General features: G+C 41.5%; 1 protein-coding gene across 4 annotated transcripts in view; it reads right to left on the bottom strand.

The window, feature by feature from the left end:
* Car5b (carbonic anhydrase 5B) overlaps positions 1 to 21,267 on the bottom strand; it is a 60,099-nt gene that overhangs the window by 25,402 nt on the left and 13,430 nt on the right. For all 4 annotated transcript variants that reach the window (XM_006256859.4, XM_039099657.1, XM_039099656.1 and 1 more), the window contains 2 exons: positions 11,362 to 11,559; positions 1,438 to 1,556 (listed from right to left, as the gene is read on the bottom strand). In XM_006256859.4, coding sequence (XP_006256921.1) covers positions 1,438 to 1,556; positions 11,362 to 11,559 — 317 coding nt within the window. The remainder of the gene's footprint in view (positions 1 to 1,437; positions 1,557 to 11,361; positions 11,560 to 21,267) is intronic.

Here is a 21,267-nt window from a genome sequence, read left to right as displayed (position 1 = left end):
ACCGTGTAGGATTGGTCCAAAATGACAACCCCATCCAACATGAAACATTTAATCTTGTTTCATCAGCCAAAATAGAGCCACTGAGATGTATATGACAGTCTGGTGTGAACTAAGAACAACATAAAGAATGAGAAGAAGGCTTTGTGGCAAGAAGAGCAATATTACTTTGGAAGAAGAGGGTTTGTTAACGGAGAAAAAATAAAATTCACATAGGAAAGTAACTTTGCAGAGAGGGATCAATATTTCTTCATTCCCATCCTGATTTGCATGAAATACTAATATCCCAAATCCATTTGCATCTAAAGGAGAGAAGAAGTTTATATTAAGAGAAATGCACTCTCCCTGTGAAAATTAGATGGGAACTAAAGACAAATTTCTTCTTGGAGGGACGATCACTTAGAATGTTTTCCCTTTTAGCATCACATTTGAAACTAAATTATGGGAAAAGTTGCATGGAGAAATTCTATTTGTTTGTGCTCAGCGTGCGTTTCCATAGCAATTATTCTTCACCACCATTCTCAAACCACAGCTTCATCATCGCCTGGCCTCCCAAGTGAGCCCCTGCAAGGCCCTAGTTAGCTTCCCCCTCTCCTGAAAAGGAGCGCATCTGTATGTTCTGGTGCTTTGGTCTTTTGATTTCAGAACCTTTTGTTACTTTTCCTGTTTCTCTCTCTTTCTTTTGCCATCGCTGTCAGTCACTTAGGCTCCCACTATTTCCCTCTTGGATAAATCCAGCCTTACAGCTCTACGTAGCTCATGTCTCTAGGAATAATTGCACTTAACTCAGAATTCGGAAAGAATTCAGTTGTAACTTTAAATATTTATTTATTTTATTTTATGTAGATGACTCTTTTGCCTGCATCTATGGCTGTGTAACATGAATATATGCCTGCTGCCTGTTAGCGCCAGAAAAAGGCATCAGATCATCCGGGACTGGAGTTATAAATGGTTGAGGTACCAGGTGCATGTTGGGAACTGAATTCAGGTCAGAGGACAAGGGCTCTTCCTAACTGCTGACCTATTTCTCCTGCCCCAGAACTCAGTTTTATCTTCTTGTGGTTTATTTCATGTATGCTATTTAGAATGGATATAATTTTTACATGTCTAAGATGGGAAGACTGAAGTATGTCCCCAAACAAGCTAAATCGGATTTAAAGCATCGCCTGAGACTTGCTGATAATTTATTTGAACTAGAAACCTCAGAACAATCCCCCATCTTTCCACATCCATTGCCTTTAGGACCTTTTAAAACCTTTGCTGTTCAACCCAGGTGTGAACACCTTTAATTGCAGCACAGGGGAGGCAGGGGCAGGAGAAATCTCGGTGAGTTCAAAACCAACTTGGTCTCCATAGTGACCTCCAGGACAGCCAAGATTACAAGAATACCCTGTCTCAAAACAAAAAAGAAAGAAAAGAATAGAAGGAAAAGAAACATACCTCTGCTGGGTAGCATTTGCTGTCCACAGTGTGCTCGGAGCCCCAAGCGTCGATGGCCCCCCAGTGAAAATGAAACTGCTTCAGTCGGTAGTTATGTTCCAGGGGTCCTCCCTCAATTACTGAAAGACACACCCATCAATTCAGGGAACACCCGGAAAAGGTGGGCCTTGCCCTTGAATAATTCGGAGTATGATATAACATAGATAAAGTTCACTTTACACAGCTTCACTAATTTTTGCTTCTGTAGATTTTGGCCTCAGGTTTTCCACTGTGTGGAATACAATGCAAATTTCTCTTGGTGGATTTACCCAATTCAATTGGAGGAATGTAAACTCTGCAGACAAAAGATACTGTAAACATGTACGGTATTCTCTTGGCAGAGAGCGTGTTTACCAGCTAAGCCATCTCACCAGCCCCGCTCTTTTTCTTTCTTTATACACTAACACCTTCCTTTTCAACTTTCAGGGTTGTTTGAGACAGGGTCTCATTATGTTGCCCTGGGTGGCCTGGAACTTACTCTGTAGAGCAGGCTGGCCTCAGACTGGAAGAGATCCACCTGCCTCTGCCTCTGAATGCATGGATTAAGGGCAGGCATCGCCATGTCTGGCTCTTTTCAACTTTGGGGTTCTTTTTGGTTGTTTGGTTTTGGTTTGACTACTTTTTTCAGATTAAAAGGTTGTTTTATGTGAATGGGCGTTTTGTCTGCATATTTGTCTGTGCACCACTTGTGTTCCCAGTACTTATGGAGGCCAGAAGAGGGTATCAGATCCCTTCAAAATGGATTTACATATAATTGTGAGCCATCAAATAGATGCTATAAATCAAACCTACTTCCTCTAGAAGAACCAGTGTTCTTAACTGCTGAGTACCCTCCAGCCCCTCTCCCCAAGATTTGAACATACTAGTGTTTTTCTTTTTCACTTTTGTTGAAATGGAATAGGAAGTTTGCAAGTCAAAACTTACCACCAGGGAAATGTGGCCAAAGAGTACACAGTTTCAGTTAGATAAGTGAGTTACATTTTCAAGACCTACTACACAGCATGGTACCCGTAGTGAGTAGTAGCATCAATTCCAAATGTTGTAAATGAATATATTCTAAATGCTCTCACTACAAATAAATAGCATGTGAGGTGATGGGTATGTTAACTAACTCAATATCCTCATTCAACAATATCTACATACACCAAATACCACACTGTATCTCATCGGCATATATTGTTATTGTCAATAAAATAAGAAACATAACAATTACCACCCAGCTCCCTTCAGGTAGAATAAACCATGGGAGCCATCACACCATTTGCCACTGTCTTTAGTGATGAATAATAAACAAAGGATGTTTTGTTGAAATTATTTTTTTCTGGGCACCAGTGGAATCAATACAATGTAAAAATATTCAATATTGCTACTTATGTCCACAAATAATGGAGTCTGGCAATCCCTAGGACCAAATACACTGATGTATTATGCAGTGGTTAGCTCTGGATCCCACTGGCCTCTCAAAATTTCTCACATGCTTTCTTCCTCAAAAATTGGGGAATGGAGAACTGGGGGTAGCCACCAGAAAGTCCCAGATGCCAGGAAAGCAGGACACTTCCGGGACCCAACAAGGATGCGATTAGCTGAAATAGCCAACAAAGGGGAGGGAGAACTGTAGAGACCATATCCTGAGGTTAGGCAAGGCCCCTGGTTGGTGGATGGGGCCACCCACTCATCTCCAAATTTTTAACCTAGAATTGCTCCTGTCTAAAGGAAATACACGGACAAAGAATGGAGCAGAGACTGAAGGAAAGGCCATCCAGAGACTGCCCCACCTGGGGATCCAGCCCATCTGTAGATCCCAAACCCAGATACTATTGCTGATGCCAAGAAGTGCATGCTGACAAGAACCAGATATAGCTGTCTCTTGAGAGGCTCTGCCAGAGCATGTCAAATACAGATGCAGATGCTCACAACCAACCATCAGACTGAGCATGGGGACCCCAGTAGAAGAGTTAGGGAAAGGACTGAAGAAGCTAAAGGGGTTTGCAACCCCATAGGAAGAACAAAATCAACCAACCGAAGCCCCCACCCCTGAGAGCCCCCACTCCCAGGGACTAAACCACCATCCAAAGAGTACATATGGAGGTGGCTCTAGATGCATATGTAGCAGAGGATGCCTTTATCTGGCATCACTGGGAGGAGAGGCCCTTGTTCCTGTGGAGGCTCTATGCCCCAGTGTAGGGGAATGCCAGGGCAGAGAGGTGAGAGTGGGTGGGTTGGTGAGCACCCTCATAGAAGCAGGGGAAGAGGGGATGGAATGGGGGGTTGTGGAGGGGAAAGGAGGAAAGAAGATAACATTTGAAATGTAAACAAGTAAAACATCCAATTAGAAAAGAGAGAAAGAAGTAAAAACAAAATAAAATTATTAATAAAATTGAAAAAATTTGAGGTCAAGTGTGGTAGGCATGCACCTTTAATCCTAACACTCAGGAGGCAGAGGCAGGTGGATCTCTGGGAATCTACATAGTTAAAACCCTATCTGAAAAAAACATGGGAGGTGGGAGGGGGAGACATTTTCATTAAGCAGGTAAAGTTACCAAGGATAAGTTTTCTTTGGAGGGCAGGGGTGAGGTAATTAGTGACCCAAATCTTTAATTTAATAGGAGCACAATATTATAATGAACTGAAATAAAAACACTCCTCCTAAAAAAAGAAAACAATCATTTTTTTCTGGAAATAGGGTTTTATGTAGTAGAGGCTGGCTTGCAACTCACTACATAGCAGAGGATGACTATGAACTTTTGATCCTTCTGCCCCCACTGCCTAAGTGCTGAGATTCCCCATGTGTGTCAGGCCTGTTTCGGTGACAGTATGACCTAGCTGTAATTCCAGCCTAGGAAGGCATAGACAGGAGATCCCCAGAACAAGCTAGCTAGCAAGACTAGCATTAGTAGCAGGCTCTCATTTTAATTGAGAGACCAATCAAAAGGGAGGAAGAATGATTGGGGATGACCTCTGACATCAACCTTAGGCTTCCACATGTACATGTGCTACCACGAGTATACAAAAACAAACAACAACAAAATCCCTCACACCATACACATACACAAAACATGGAAATGGGAAAAATAAGTTAAAGCCAGATAAATTCATACAAAAATACACATTTTCATCCTGACTTACATCAGTGAAACTCCCCTGGCCATGATGGGTACACAATCTCACTGGACATCATGTTGGGTGAGTGAAAAAGCTGCCCCCTTGAAGTAGACTTACATATTCTCCTTGGTTGACGTGTTCCTCAAACTCTGCCAGCCTCATTAATTCTCATTGGCTCCATGGCCTGTAGATTTAACCATGTTTGTGATCCCTGGGCCCAAAGAGGTTTGAGGACCAAAATTATCTCTGGCACTTTGTGTGCTTAGCATCAGATCTATGTCAACTGTACAATTGGGAGAAGCAAGGCAGGAAGTGTTCTACCACATAATATGATTGGCAGGGTGCACTCTGAAGGAAAAGAAGTGTGGTGTGAACTAGTTGTCTACCTGTCACTGAGACCCATGATAGGCAAGGAGTTAGATATGAGGTAACCAAAGAAACAGCAGCTGTATGCTGGGAATTGTGTATTGTGTGTTGGGAAGTAGGAGAGATGGGAGGAAACCAATGAACTGAACCTGCACATTGGGAGCCAACCTCCTATGGTTCTGAATGCCCCTTTGGAGCTAAATATTCTTAAAGCTACAGTTAGGTTTGTCCCCATATATCAGAAACCCAGGCCACAGAAAACAAAGGGACTGGCTTCCACCTTGCTGGCTTGCTTGTTTGCAATGCCTGGTGAATTTCCTCAGTTGCCAGACGTGCTCACTAGCAAAGAGTCTGCTTACAAGCTCCGGGATTCACACAGGATCACTTGCACTGCGAGTTTTTAGAAAAAGAGTCATTTTTATTTTATGTGGATGAGTGTGTTGCCTGCATGTATGGATGTAAAGCACATGAGTACTTGCTGCCCGTGGTGTTTAGAGGAGGGTGTCAGATGCCTTGAAACTGGAGTTACGGGTGGTTGAGAATCACCATGGAGGTGCTGGGAACTGAACCCAGATCTTCTGGAAAGACAGTAAGTACTCAATGAGCCATGGCTCCAGTCACACATGGTAGTTTTGATGCTCCCTTTTAAGAGGATCATGGGAAGAAATACCCTAAAAGGGAGATCTGGCCTACCATGATTTGAGAGGGGACTAATTGTCACCTTACTTATATGAATATGGCACCCACCTCATAAATATTGATTAAAATGTCTTTAAAATTCAATGTAGTGCTGGTACCCGACCTTCAGTCCATCTTGGTTTGCCTCATTCTCTTCTGAGTGTACGGCTTGCTTTACTTCACTTAAATAAGCTTCTGCTTGAACTGTCTACATTTCACCTGAATTCTTTCCTTTTCAAAGACAAGAACCAAGGAGAAGCCTTACCCAGCAGCATCATTTGCCACCTGTGCTGTCAACCTATAACTTGATGGCCAGTCATCCCCATCCCTGGGTATTCATACAGTTGTATGATCCCCTCCCCTGGGTGTTAACTGAGACTCACCACATGTTTCTAAATAAGGAATTGACAGGATGTCTCTTTGGGGATTGGGTTATAAAAAAGACTGCCTGTCATCCTACTTGCCCTCCCTGACTTTTCTCATATGCTTGTTTGCAAAGCTTGATGGAGCCCCCTGTCACGTGATAAGTGGTCCTATGAGAAAGTCTTCAGGACAAGAAAATGAGGTGGTCTCTAGCTATCACCATTTGAGTGAGTTTGCAAAAGAATCCTTTGCCTACGGAACCTTGAGATAAAAATGGAGATATAATGATACGTGCTTACAGCCTTGTGAGAAAATCAGGTGAAGAGCACCCAGCTAAGCTGTGTCCAGATTTTTAGTCTGTGTGCATGGTATATACAACCCTCCCCTAACCAGCCCCTGCCATACCTATTAACTTGCCCTGATACCACCTCCTGCCTATAACTGACACACACTACAAACATCACACAGCCTCACACCTCTGTTAATGTGGAAATCCCCTATGTGTCACCTCTTCCAGGACATATATATATATGTCACAGCTCTTACTTCTGTACAGTAGCAGTACCCCTTTCACTGTACTATAAACTCCGTAAGGCAGGAGTCAAACCTTCTTCCTGTTTCTCTTTTGAGTGCCTGGATAACTTTGACCCCGTGCTGAAGCCCTTGTAGAAGAGACATTCTCAAAGAAAACATTTGTGCACTCCCCTTCAGTCAGTTAGAGAAAAAGAACTTTGGAAGGCCTAGAATGGGATCTTACACACACACAAACTTGACTCAAATTTAAATAAAAACTCTCTCCATAGCTTCTTCAACAAATGGGGCTGGGAAAATATCCACACACAGGAGAATGGAAGTAGATCCCTTTTACCTTGTATAAACGTCAACAACACAGCAGGCATGGTGGTGCATGCCTATAATCTTAGCACTCACCAGTTTAAAACAGAAGAATCAGGAATTCAAGGCTACATGAGACCCTACCTCAAACAAATAAGCACTCTTGCCCCCAAATGAACTCAAAAGTAGCAATATTTGACCTTAAGGGGCTAGAGAGATGGCTCAGTGGTTAAGAGCACTGACTGCTCTTCCAGAGGACCAAGGTTTGATTCTCAGTACCGATATGGTGGTTCACAACCATCTGTAACTCCACTTCCAGATCCGATGCCCTCTTAGGACCTGTGTAGGCACTGAACTCACACATTGCAGAGACAGACATAGGCTGAACACCCATACACATAAAATAATAAATTTTAAATTAAAATGTCCTTGAAAAGGGAGAGGGAGAGAGAGAGCGAGAGAGAGAGAGAGAGCGCATTTTCAGCTACAAAGAGTAAGAAAATTGTGTCATTTGCTGGAAAATAATGGGCGTGAATCTTGAAATAAGCCAGACTCAGAAGGATAAGTAATTATTTGTGGATACTATTTTTATAGATATATAAAACCATGTAAATATACATATATGGAAGGGGAAAAGTAGCAAGAGGGAAGATGGAGAAGGAGTGGGATACCGGGTCCCTATGCTTAAAATATATGATATCCTTTTAAGTTATCTTTATGAAACCTAATGTTACGTCCAACGAATAAAGGAGAATTAAAGAAAAATGCCTGTCTAACAGAGATAGGAGGCAACCCCTACTTTGGCCCCTGCTCCCAGGAAAAGAGCAGGCCCTTTTGTCATCCCAGATTTTAGTGGTCTTCTCTCAAGTCTCGCTTGGCCCTCCAAAGACCCACTTTGGAAATTGTCCCATTGATTTTCCGTTCAATTTGTTATCATGTCCTTCTTTCTTGCTTTGGGTTTAATTTCCTCTTCTGTTGCAATGTCCTAGGGTGGGAAGGAAAGTTTAGTGATGGGACAATGCTCCTCTCTGCTATGGACCTTTTCATCTACGTCTTCCCTCCAAATGCTCCTCCAGCTGCATCCTGTAAGGGCTGCCAAGGTGTTTCTGCTCCATAACTTCCCTGGCTCCTTCTCCTCCACTTTACTCCGGATCTTACAACATACTCTGCAGCAGCAGCATGTCGTGGGGCATTTTCGTTTATATACTATTTTGATATCCATAAGGTAGGTGCTCCTTCTAGAACTGTTTCTTGCTTTTCATCATTTCTAGGATGTCTTTGCTTCCTTTCATTGTTTTCTTTATTGTTTGCTCATTGGCTCTAACTTTTCCCTCTTTAAGTGCTATGGATTGTTTTTGAAACAGGTTGAAGAAATAACAATGAAGAATAAGCAGGAATTTAAGAGGCAGTCAGTCACTGAAAGGAAAAAAAAGAGGGAGACAGAAAGTCAGGTAATTACTAGAGATTGATGGTATTCTATAGGAAATAATAATCAAACACTATAAAAAGAGGTGACATTTTTTAGCCTTCTCCAAGAAAGTGAAAAATAAGTAACTTTTTTAGAAATTTTCTTGCATGCTTATAAAAACAAATATGACCAAACCATAGGACCAACTTTTACACATCCACTCAGTCAGGGAGGCAGGACCTGAGGGGTCTTAGTCAGGCAGCTCTATAGTCCCTGATTACCTATTGCAAGAGAAACATGAGTCATTTGTCTCCACCTGACACAACACACGCAAATGAACAGAATACAACTTTTTAAATCTACAATTTGAAAGAAAAGGACAAACTTAAATTTAAAAAAAAAAAAACAGCCATTGAAGCCAAGTTGTGGCACACCTGAGAGGCAGAGGTTGGAGGACATGGAGTTCAAGATTATCCTTGGCTACATAGAAAGTTGGAGGCTACTTTCAAGTACATGAGATCCAGTCTAAAAAACAAAACAAAACTGAGTCACAGCTATTTAACTCTGAACGCTTTTGGCTTTAACTCATTTTGTTAAGAAAACCTATTGACCAGCTTCTTAAGATTCCCCACTCAATGCAGCATGACAACTGTCCACACGCTAGGTCTACCAAGGGCTTTCGCAGCTCACCAATACCCTAGAACCTGCAGAAGAAAAGACAGACTACCAGGAACTGTGATAGACTCAGCTCTGAAGGGACTTTGTAGTGTACCCAGAGTGAACTATAAGGATAGACACCCACAACTGCTCTGACAGAGATGACACTGGAGCTCCAGTATAGTCCCAGGGGACATCGAGATTTAGTTTGCTGTTTTGAAATTTTCTGGAATTCTTACACATGGGGGGGTAATAGACTTCCAGGTAAATGGCAACAGACTCTAGAGTTTGGTGGACATTATGAAAACAAAGTCCATAAATCTGTAAGGAAAAGAAGCAAATTCCTTCTTAGTTTGAGGCATGATAAGTAACACATTCAGGATTGGGGCACAGGGCTGTGTCTACTCTAAAGAAAAAAGCAGGGCAGGGTGGAAAGATGGCTCAGTGGGTAAAAGGAGTTACTGTGCAAGCATTAAGACCCAGGTTTTAAACCCTAGATAGCATCCATTAAAAAAAACCTGGGCATAGCTAGGCTTGCTTGTAACCCTAGCACTGATGAGAGAAAGAAGGTCTCACCAGTCCAATGGCTGGCCAGTCTGCTGAAATGAAAGCACTGGCTTCAGTGAAAGACCCCCATGTGGAGGGAATAAGGTGGCTACCAATAGAGGAAGCCACTACCATCCTTTCCTGGTCTCTGTATGCATGTACACAGGTACCCATATCTACATATATTACACATGCCTGCGTATACTACTATACACATAGCGCACACACATGTACCTACACAGAGCAAAACAGAGAAGAGTGTGTGTATGGACATTTTAGTCCAAAAAGACAGGTTTAGATACTTCCTAAATCATAGCAGAGAAGGATGCTAGAAAGAAGAGATAGAGACAGGGAGACCTAGAAGAGAGGTCTTTTTGCTCTCCATGGAGCCAAAAGGACCAGAGCACCATATCTAAACACCAAAGAATTACAAGCAAATGCAAATAAACAAAGGAGTAGCTGAGATCTGCACGCCAATTAATTATGTGTATGTTTTTTAAGTTACACTTTTTTAATTTATCCAGCATCACTGTAATAGAATCGCCTCATATTCATGAAAGAAAGCCATTTTCTAAAGATTTATTTATTTATATATTATATATAAGTACACTGAAGCTGTCTTCAGACATACCAGAAGAGGGCATCAGATCTCATTACAGATGGTTGTGAGCCACCATGTGGTTGCTGGGAATTGAACTCAGGACCTCTGGAAGAGCAGTCAGTGCTCTTAACCACTGAGCCATCTCTCCAGCCCAAGAAAGCCATTTTCTCTGAGCTCAGGAGCTGTCAACATCAGTTTGAATGGTATCTGGTGTCTGCTAATCTTCATGAATGGTGGTCTGTGTGCCTTGTAGGACATTGAGTACCATCCCTGGTCCTGAATCACTAAATGCTACCTTTGTTCTCCTTTGCTACTAGTTGGAATACTCAAAATGCCTACAGAGTTTTCCAAGAATCCCCAGTCCAGGGACCTGGGGAGGAGTGAAGCAATCGGAGGATGGTGTCCAAACTGCCCCTAATTGACAACCACTCTATTAGCTATACTATTTTGAATAATAATTGTTTCAGAGTAGTAGTTAGTAGACATCATCAAATCCACAGTGTTCTGTTGTTGTTTTGTTTTGTCTGAATTGGATCTTACCATGTAGCCATGGCTAGCCTGGTTATCACTATGGAGACCAGACTGGCCTTGAACGCACAGATCCACCGGCTTCTGTGCCCAAGTACTGGGAGTAAAGGTGTATGTCACCACACCTGGCAGACCTAAGTAATACACTTTAACAAAACTAGCACAATGTAAGTTTCTTCCTTCTCTAATATGTGACGTGTCTTAACTATTTAAAACCATAATCTAGCAAATACATAAATATTATTTTTTGCCCCATTTCAGGCAAATTGCAATCTGATACGTTAAATGTGATTAATATTTCTATTTAATATGATGATTCATGTAAAGTCAGAAAGCAGAGGGAAAGTTGTACATATTGAATATATACATAGAAAATAAATTTCTAGCAAAGTTAAATTTCACATATTCTCTTTTATAGTGGACATAGAATGCATATGTAAGCAATAAAATATCACTTAAATTGGATGGAAACAAATGATTATAAAAACATTTTACATGTATTGAAAAAGTAAACGTGAGTTTGTTTCATGCCACTGTTAATAAAAAGGTCACTAGTACCATGGAGATAGAGAATACATGATGTATTTTTTTTCAGATTTATTTATTATGTATACAGTATTCTGCCTGCATATATGCCTCATGCCAGAAGAGGGCAGCAAATCTCATTATAGATGGTCAAGATCTTTGGAAGAGCAGTCACTGTTCATACCCTCTAAGCCATCTCTCCAGCTCCAGATGTGCTCTATTTTGATATAATGTAGTTCTTTTCACTATACAAATGACTCCCAGATCTTTCCTTTACCTGATTTATCTGTAGTATCTTCAAATTCCACAAGAAAGGAGTACCCATTGTTCCAGATGTGGAGGCAGGTGGCTGGGTCATAAGAAATGGTGAGTGGTTTTAAGCCAGGGTCATAAACACTGTCCCTCCATCGGATGTTGATGGGTGACTGCCGATCACCAGCAGGAACAAGGTCCAAGTTCTCCCAGAGTGGAGGTACTAGGAAAGAGCAAGTCCAGGCAATTAGCAAAAGCAACTGCTACCTAGTACTACACATAAGACCATCCCATTTGGGAAGACCCCAAAGGGCAAAGACAGTTCACAGTCTCAGAAATTAGTTATTTGGGGCCTTAATCAACTGTGTAAAGAAAGCAGATCATGGCAGGTCAGAGAACACCTTGTGGGGGAGTGTTCATTCTGTCACCTCAGAAAACCAACTCATCTCAGCCTGTCTGCTAATGTGATCTGAAGCCAGTGCCATTGTTCTGAGGAATCGGCACAATATCTGGAGAGTAGAGTATAGAAAGAGTTTTCACAAATGGTGTTCTTTGTTTCATTGCAATTCCTTGACCTCCAACCACCTAAACAAAGTCAAGTGAACCTTCAATAAGGGACTTTATCTCAACAAAGGAAACAGGGTTAAAACTGTTGGAAGCACCCTTTAGTTCAGTATCGTCGGTTGTTCGGCTGGTGTAGCCTGCCCCTTAGGCAATGACTGTGTCACATAAGTGTGCATGCTTCATTAGCCTCTATAAACATCTGTGAGGACTAAGCAGCCACCTTCTAAGACCTGGGTGAATACCAGCATTGCTGAAGTCCCCAAAGTTCACATTTTTCCACAAGAATGTGCACACTATCTCTTAAGGTATACACATACAGTTTGTCCAAAACACCTACTGGCTATCTGGCCCATGCCTTCTTCCATAAAGTCAAGCCGAGGTTTTGGCAGTAATATATCGCAGACTTCCTGATAAGAACACATAGAAGCCTATTCAATGACACAGAAATGATGAACGGAACCCACACCTATCAGTTTGGGGTGGTCTCCCTTGCCAAACTGAATAGCTGCACCCAGAAGAATCCAAGTAGATCTATATCACTCCACACAAAACTCGAGTCCAAATGGATCAAAGACCTGAACATAAAACAGGATACACTGAACCTGAGAGAAAAGGAAGTGGGGAATGGCCTTGAATGCATTGGCACAGGAAAACATGTTCTCAACAGAACGCCATTACCACAGTCACTGAGATCAACAACTAATAAATGGGACCTTATGAAACTAAAAAGCTTCTGTGAGGCAAAAGACACCTGAGATGGGTTGCAGATGCTTGGCCCAGAGAGTGGCACTATTTGGAGGTGTGGCCATGTTGGAGTGGGTGTGTCATTGTGGGCATGAGCTTTAATACCCTAGTTCTACCTTTCTGGATGTCAGTATTCTGCTAGCAGCCTTCAGATGAAGATGTAGAACTCTCAGCTCCTCCTGCACCATGTCTGCCTGGATGCTGCCATGTTCCTGCCTTGATGATAATGGACTGAACCTCTGAACCTCTAAGCCAGACCCAGTTAAATGTTGTCCTTATAAGAGTAGCCTTACATACACACACATATATATATATGTAAGTATGTATGTATACATATATATATCCAACTCTTTCTCTATATGTATATATACACACATATACATGTACATGTTATATATACATGATATATATATATATATATATATATATATATATTCCATTTTCCTCCTGTAAGTCCTTTGTGTATATATTATGGCTTACAGTTTATTGTTTTTATGGGAGTTCTAAGTATGTGAATGATTGGGCTGCTGTATCTACATCTGTTTTGTTTTTATGCCTTCTGCTCTTTTCCTTCTGTGTGTTTCGTCCTATTCCAATGTGTTAGTTTTTATTATTTTATTATAATTTTAGAAGCCTGTTTTCTAGCCTGATCCATAGAATGAGTTACAGGGCAGCCAAGGCTAAATAGGCCCTGGAAAATAAAAACTAATAATAATGATAATAATTAATTAAAAATGCCAGGCACGGTGGTAGTGCACACCTTTAATCCCAGCACCCAGGAGGCAGAGGTAAATGGATCTCTGAAGTCAATGCCAGCCTGGTCTATGTAGTGAGATCCAGGACAGCCAGGGTTATATAGGGGTTATATAGCCCTGTCTCAAAAACATCAGCAGCAACAACACCAACAATTATAGAAGCTTCTTTGTTTTCTACTGAGAGACAGAAACATGGCTCTCTGGCTGTTTTGGAACTCCCACTGTAGACCAGGCTGCCCTCAAACTCACTGAGATCCACCTCCTTCTGCCTCCAGAGTACTGGGATTGAAACTGTTCACCATCATCTCCTGGCAAAAAAAAATATTTTCAATAAAAGGAAAACAAATAGAAGCACCAAGAATGGACAGATTTAAGGCCAACCAGAGAGGAAGGCTGCAGACATGGGTCCAGAATATCTGAATTTGGTTCCAGGTACCCACATAATGGGCTCCAGCCACATGTAACTCCAGCTCGAGAGGATCTGTCGCCCTCTTGTGGCCCCTGTAGGAACTTCCTCAAGTACATAAACATACATACATAACAAATTACACATAAAAGTATACGTAAATAAAAATCAAATAAAACCTTTTTAAGAAGCGGGAGCTAACACAGATGGACAGAAGTTAGTACCAATGTCCTGTGCACCTTGTCTACGACAGCTGTGCCGCTAGCCAGGAAAATCTCCCATATACGTTGGTACCATCCTCATCCTAGTAACACAAGGACAGAATCCTATCGTTGCTTCGCTATTATGGAGAAGATATTTCACCTCCTTTTAGTACCCGCCCAGAGCTAAATTCGCCTAACTTTAGCTTTAAGTTTTTTGTTTGCCTGATGTTTTTTTTAAGTGCCCCAGCAGTATGTATACTGAGTATCCCTGAGCATGTAGACCAGCTGTTCTCAACGCGAAAGAATCAGGCCCCCAAGAGACCATTGCCCGTGCTTCGGAGTAGGGTTCTACTGACACCTACTGGACAAAGGCCAGGTAAACACCCTTCCCTACACAGGAGAGGCAAAGATTATACTGCTGGAAATGTCCGCAGGGCCAGAATTGAGAAGCTTTCATGTAGAGCCCACAACTATACATGAACTCAAAGTTTGATTCCCAGCCCACTCAGTTTCAAAGCTCCCCGACCCAAGGAAACCTCCTGTTCTTGTCCCTATGATAGTCACTAATATACCTGAGAAGACCATTCAAAAGCCAACAAGTGAGAATCTCCTGTGAAGATGACGGAAGAACTGGAATGCTGGTCAGCAAGTCCCTAAAATAAGGTCCTCTGTCATCCTTGATAAAGATTTCATTGGGACATCGGGAACTTAAGCTCTTACATTTTTTTAATTCCCCCTCTCCCTTGCTTTCTCCTTTTAAACAAAAAAGCAGATGGAACTGAGTTCCTGGCACTCTTCTCCCTTGAGAGAGGAGGATTGTGTTGTGTTCTAAGAGGTCTTATCTTCACATTTCTCATAGTAAATAAAACAGCAATGTTTGGGTCAACTACAGCTCAACTTGGTAGACTGAGCTTGTCCATGAGAATCTGTAATCACTGTGGTGGTGGTTCAGTGGTATCGTGTTCATCTCCCAGGTATTGTACCCTAAGTTCGATCCCCAGGACTGCAAATGATACTTATTATATAGTTATTATTATAATAAAAGATTCTACAGCTGATAAACACCAATACTTATTTGTCTTAAGATTGATTTTTTTTTTACTTTTATGAATGTGGTTGTTTTGCCTGCATGGCTGGCTGTACTAATGCACCTCTTCCTCCCCTCTAAACTTTAGATTCCATGTTAAGCATACATTTGCTCTTAACTCTTATTCATGTAGCTTCAATCCCCAGCACCTCATAAATGACGTGTGGTGGTGCATGCCTGTAACCCCAACACTCTGGAAATGGAAGCAGGAGGATCAAAAGTTCAAGGTCATCTCCGAATGGAGAATCTCCGATGGAGATTCTCATAGTGAGTATGTCTCAAAAGAAAAAAAAATTCACCAGGTAGATTGGTTTAAGCCCCCACTGAAAGCTCTGTCACCCCCAACTTGTCTGCTCTTACTCACCTCCACTCACTCTCTTGTTGAAACAAAACTTTACTCTTAAAATTTTAGTTAAAACAAAACACAAAATCTCAGCAACATGACTGCCTAAACATGACCCAAACAAGGACCACAGCAACAGATGTGCTATGGTGGACAGGGGAAAGATTACAAGGACTCAACCCTAGACAAAGGTACAGGTGACCGAGGAATCTTGAGAGCAGGAGAAATGGTCTTCCCCAGGAAAGAGCACACCAAGTGACTATCCAATACCAATGGTCATCCCTGAAATCATACACGGAAGTAACAATATACAGACTGAGCAGGTTGTACTTACATATTTAAGACTCTGTGTGTGTGTGTGTGTGTGTGTGTGTGTGTGTGTGGCCATGAATTTGAAAAATAGCAAGGAGGAATAGAGGAATATATGGGAGGGTTTGGGAGGAATAAAGGCAAGGGGAAAATAATGTAACTATATCATAACCTCAAATCTTAAAGAAAATTCAGGGGCGAGCATTACAGATGTTGGCCAGAAAGAAAGCAGTCCAGGCCCAAGTTGCTGCAGTCCACTGAAACGAGGAAGCTCTAGAAACCCAGAGTATTTATATAATGACAACACGAGGAGGAAGTTATGTGGTTGATATGGAACCTACATGGAATTTCAGTGAAAGGAACAGGGCTACCTGACACACATACAGCTTTGGGACAGGAAGACAGCCTGTAAAGACATGCCGTTCTCCCCGCTCCTCCCACCTCTCTGCCCTCCCATCCTTGGGCACTTTGTCACTGAATTTAGAATAGCTCAGAGTATTGCTCTGGTTCCTCTCTGCACCGGAGCTTTTCAGTGTGATATTGGCTTAGCTCAAGAGGCTGCTGTAAAACGGAGATGTGCTATAAATGAATGACACTAAGGTCTTTCACAAAAGGCTTACCACAAAATCATGCAAAAAACTCACTTACAGTTCTTAGAGTGGTTTCATGTTAGAAGTATAATATCTTTGATACACTAGGTTAACTAAAATATATTAGAATTAACTTATCTAATTTGTACTTTTAAATTATTATTGATTGATTGATTAATTATATATGGGTACTTTGCCCACATATATGTGGTTTTGTCTACATTTATGTCTGTGCAATGTGTGCATGCCTAGAGCTTGCAGAGATCAGACATCAGGTGGCCTGGGACTAGAGTTACAAACTCTGGTGCTAGGAATTGAACCTCGGTCCTCTTGAAGAGCAGTCAATGTTATTAACCACTGAATCATTTATTTGTACTTAAAAAAGTGAAGTCACTAGAAAACAGAATTACTTACATGACTCACATATGGTTCGTGTTACTCATTTATTATGCAGCACCATTTATGAATAATTTTTACACTAATTACCTGTTAAATACATCAACATCCAGAATACAGTGGATTAAAAAAATACATCACCAAACTAATTTCCTTTTCTGTTTTCTAACCCACACTGCCTCTCTATCCTGTCTTTTTCATGAGGAGTGTGCTTTTCCCACAGAATCAAAGACTTTCGTAGTAGGTTTTGGCCTTAAGACAGGGTATGAACAACAGAGTACACAGGCTCTCATTAAAGCTTTACCGACAGTCACAGAAGCACAAATGGCTTTGCTGGACTATCAGGCTTATGGGGGAAACCCAGAAGCTGAACTGACCAACCAGTGGAATCACATGGCATTGTTACCTCAGAAAATAAAGCCTGCATTCCCTGTGTCTAGCTCCAGGGCTTCCTGTTAGTTCCTAGGAGCCAGAGATGGCCTTAAACTCAAGAAATTCCAGTGAACTCCCAGTCTTAAATACAAATTGAAACATCCGGGGCATTTATCATCAAGGAGTTATCAATGTGTGTTGCTGTCAGGAATTGCTTTCATCTCCAGCAGTGACATCACCAGGTCACCTATACATCTGTTGCCATGGCAACAGCCATACATTCCCAGCATACCTTTGGTTCAGCTCCCACCTTCACCTGGGAGCGGTTCTGTCATTTCAAATAAAAGGCAGACCTATCTTGCCCCTCTTTTCTTTCTCTTTCTTCTCCTTCTCGGCCCCTGCCCCAGGTCCCCACCCTCCCAATAAACCTCTCCATGTTGGCCTGGTGTGGTTTGTCCGCAATTTCCATCCCAACAATGTCGTTTTGGTTTGGTTTAGTTTTGAGACAGGTTCTCACTCTGTAACACGGGCTGGCCTGGATCCACACTCCTCCTGCTTTACATTTCTGAATACCTGTGTTGGAATCACAAGCATTGTCTGCCATATCAAACATAAAAAGGCAATGTCAACCAACCGACCAAAGGACCGTTAAATAGGTTGGAGAGCACCTGCCTTCTTGCAGATGACTCAAACATGGTTTCCACCACCAACATGGAAACGCACAGCCACCTGTAACTCCAGTTCCATTAGATCTCATTCCCTCTTGTGGCCCCAGAGGGCACCCACACACATGTGGCACGCGCACGCACGCGCACACACACACACACACACACACACACACACACACACACACGAATCAATATAATGAAATTAAATGTATAAAAGAACAAAGTCTTAAATGTGCTTATTGATTTATTTTTGTCTGTTTAATTATGTTTGTTTGTTGATGCTGGGATTACCGTATACAGCTTTAGCCACCATCCACCACGCCCAGCTAAACTGAGATTATTAACAGAACTGGAGATTATTAAAAGACACTTTTTTTAGTTTTACTTTCTTTTTTTAAAATTTTTTTTCTTTATTAACTTGAGTATTTCTTATTTACATTTTGATTGTTATTCCCCTTCCCGGTTTCCGGGCCAACATCCCCCTAACCCCTCCCCCTCCCCTTCTATATGGGTGTTCCCCTCCCCATCCTCCCCCCATTGCCGCCCTCCCCCCAACAATCACATTCACTGGGGGTTCAGTCTTGGCAGGACCAAGGGCTTCCCCTTCCACTGGTGCTCTTACTAGGATATTCATTGCTACCTATGAGGTCAGAGTCCAGGGTCAGTCCATGTATAGTCTTTAGGTAGTGGCTTAGTCCCTGGAAGCTCTGGTTGCTTGGCATTGTTGTTCATATGGGGTCTTGAGCCCCTTCAAGTTAAAAGACATTTTTAATGTAGGTTTTTTTTTTTTTTTTTTTGGAGACAAGGTCTTACTGTGTGTCTGGAACTCACAGAGATTTGGTACCTCTGCCTCCCAAGTGCTGGGATTAAAGGCATGTGCCACTGCTACTGGTTTAATATAGAATTTTATGGATGGAAGTTACAATTAAAAAAAAACAAGGCTAGAACAAGACATACCCAAGTATGAGCTTCTTAAAGAGAGTTACCTAAATAAGCTGTTCTCCCCCATCAGATTATATATGTATCTATGTACATACATACGTATGTATGTATTTTTATTCTTGTGTCTCTGTATGGTATGTGTGCCTAAGGAGGCCAGAAGGTGGTGACAGGTCCTCTGGGGCTTGAGCTGTCCAACATGGGTGTTGGTCTTCTGCAAGAGCAGCTTAGTTAAGCAATCTCTGTAGCCCCCTGAGCAAGCATCATAAATAAAACAATGTTGTGAAAACTCCATACAGAAACATTCAGTAGAATTTCTTTTGAGGATGGAAACTTCGAGTATGGCCAACTATTATGCACACAGGGTTCTAAAATATTAATGAATTTAAATTGACATGTAAATACATGAGACTAGTGACATTTCTTTCTGTTCCTTTTTGTCATTTGTTTCTTCTTTTGTTTTATCTTTGTAATTTCATGTTTTTTTTAATGGCTGTATTTGATATAGTGCAGGTCAATAATTTTAATGTTCCTCTGCCTTGTATAAAAGAAGGCAGATGTGATACACAGCTGTAATCCCAGCACTCAAGAAATAGAGACAGGAGAATCAGAAATTTAAAGGCAAACTCAACTACACAGAAAGTCTGAGGCCGATCTGGAGTATATGAAACCCTGTCTCAAAAAGAGCGAAATCCAAATGACTAAAGAAATAACTAGAGAAAGATGGAGACCATTAAGTAACACTAATGTAATAACAAATCTGTCCCATTTTTATTGTTCATCATCTTCTTTATGCCTTTCATTAATTAAACATCACTAAGTCATCAAATTCATTTTCCTGTGTTTTAGCATCTTATGCCTAATTTTTTAATGTAACAATTAAGGTAAATGGCACTCTGAGAGAAACTAATTTTATTTTCATCTCTGGCAATAGGTATGCAGTCTATTAAGTCTTTAAGAGTTCCTGATTACATCTCAGGAAAACAGTAAACCGAAATTTGAATAGACAGCCATGATTACTGGCAGGGAAAGAAGGTGAATGGCGATGAGCTTCTGCATTTTCCACAATCTCCTACTTCCTTTATTCCTTGGTCTGTTTTATGTTATAAAGGTCAGATTGGAAGCTGGGTGTACAGATGTGTGACTGTCACACTGGCACACCCAGAGACTAAGGCAAGAAGATTATCCAAATTTCAAAGCCAGCCTAAGGCTAAAGAGATGGCACAGAGGTCTTGAGTTCAATTTCCAGCAACCACATCGTGGCTCGTGACCATCTGTAACAGGATCCGATGGCCTCTTCTGGCATACAGCATACATGCAGACAGAACACTGTATACATGATAGATAGATAGATAGATAGATAGATAGATAGATAGATAGATAGATAGATTAATAAATGTAAAACAAAAACCAAAATTTCTCAAGACCATCCTGGGCTCTATAGGAGTCAGAAGCTACGTAAGAGCAGACAAACAGTGGATAAAATGGTCAGATTTGACCTCTGACACAAGTACCGAATCTATGAAGATGACAAACAGGATGAAGATAAGAATGATTATGACACTAAAAAGAAGCAGCCAGAACTGAATTTCTAATCTTTAACATCCTTTCCTGTCTCAGAGTAGCCAGCCTTCTGGCAGGCTATTGAGTTGTCAGGAACAATGAGTATTGTCTTTCCGACTATGCAGGGGTAGGATATAGGTCTGCAGACAGGGAAATATGATCAGTGGGGCAGCAAAGATATTCTCCTGCCCAAAAAAGGGTTGGGATGCTGTTATGTGCCAAGGGTCAAACAAAAGGAAACTGCCCAGTTTTCCCCACAAACTCAGAAACAACAACATGTCTGAGTCTTAATCAAGGAAGGTTGGCCCTCTCTGTCACTACCATCTGCTGCAAATACTGTCCTAACGTCACAGCACACGGGATTTTAGATGTGTAACTTTTAACCTTCTGCTAAAAAATAAAAGAAGAAAACTTTAGTAGCTGGATGGGTATAACTAATGTTTTCCACCTCAGGCCATAGACCACAAAGTACTGAATACACAGAAAGCCACTCTGGCTAGTATGTGGGCATACTTGTAGGAAGCCACACCCAACGAGCAGAAATTTTTTATGACTCAGGCCAGTTTGTTTTAATGAGAAGACACCCAGGGTTGAAAGTAATGGAACTTTCAGTTAACATAGATTTATAGAGCAGTTTCAGAATCCCAGGCTTAAGTGAGATTAACACTGTCATTGGCAAATGTTTTTCTTTTACCTATCTTTTACATCTGGAGTCAGGGAGAAACTTAGGTCTCACTGCAAACCAGCATTCAAAACGTTTGTATGGTGCTTTGTTGAGTTGTTTTGTTTTCTGGGAGTGGAAATTTCCTCTTCAGTGCTAATAGTTAGCGACCTCATCTGCCCATAAACTCAAATGAACCGTGTCACAAATGTACACAGCATTCTTTCTCCTCATCTCAATGGTCGGTTCTTCTCCAGAGGGCAATTTTGTTCCCTAGAATTCATTGAGAACTGTCTACTTTTGGGTTTTAAGACTGGGGGGGGGGGGGGGC

The sequence above is a fragment of the Rattus norvegicus genome, chromosome X (assembly GCF_036323735.1).
Source record: "Rattus norvegicus strain BN/NHsdMcwi chromosome X, GRCr8, whole genome shotgun sequence".
Taxonomy (NCBI): Eukaryota; Metazoa; Chordata; class Mammalia; order Rodentia; family Muridae; genus Rattus; species Rattus norvegicus.
The sequence above is the reverse complement of the archived record's forward strand: the minus strand, read 5'-3'. Positions and strand labels throughout refer to the sequence as shown.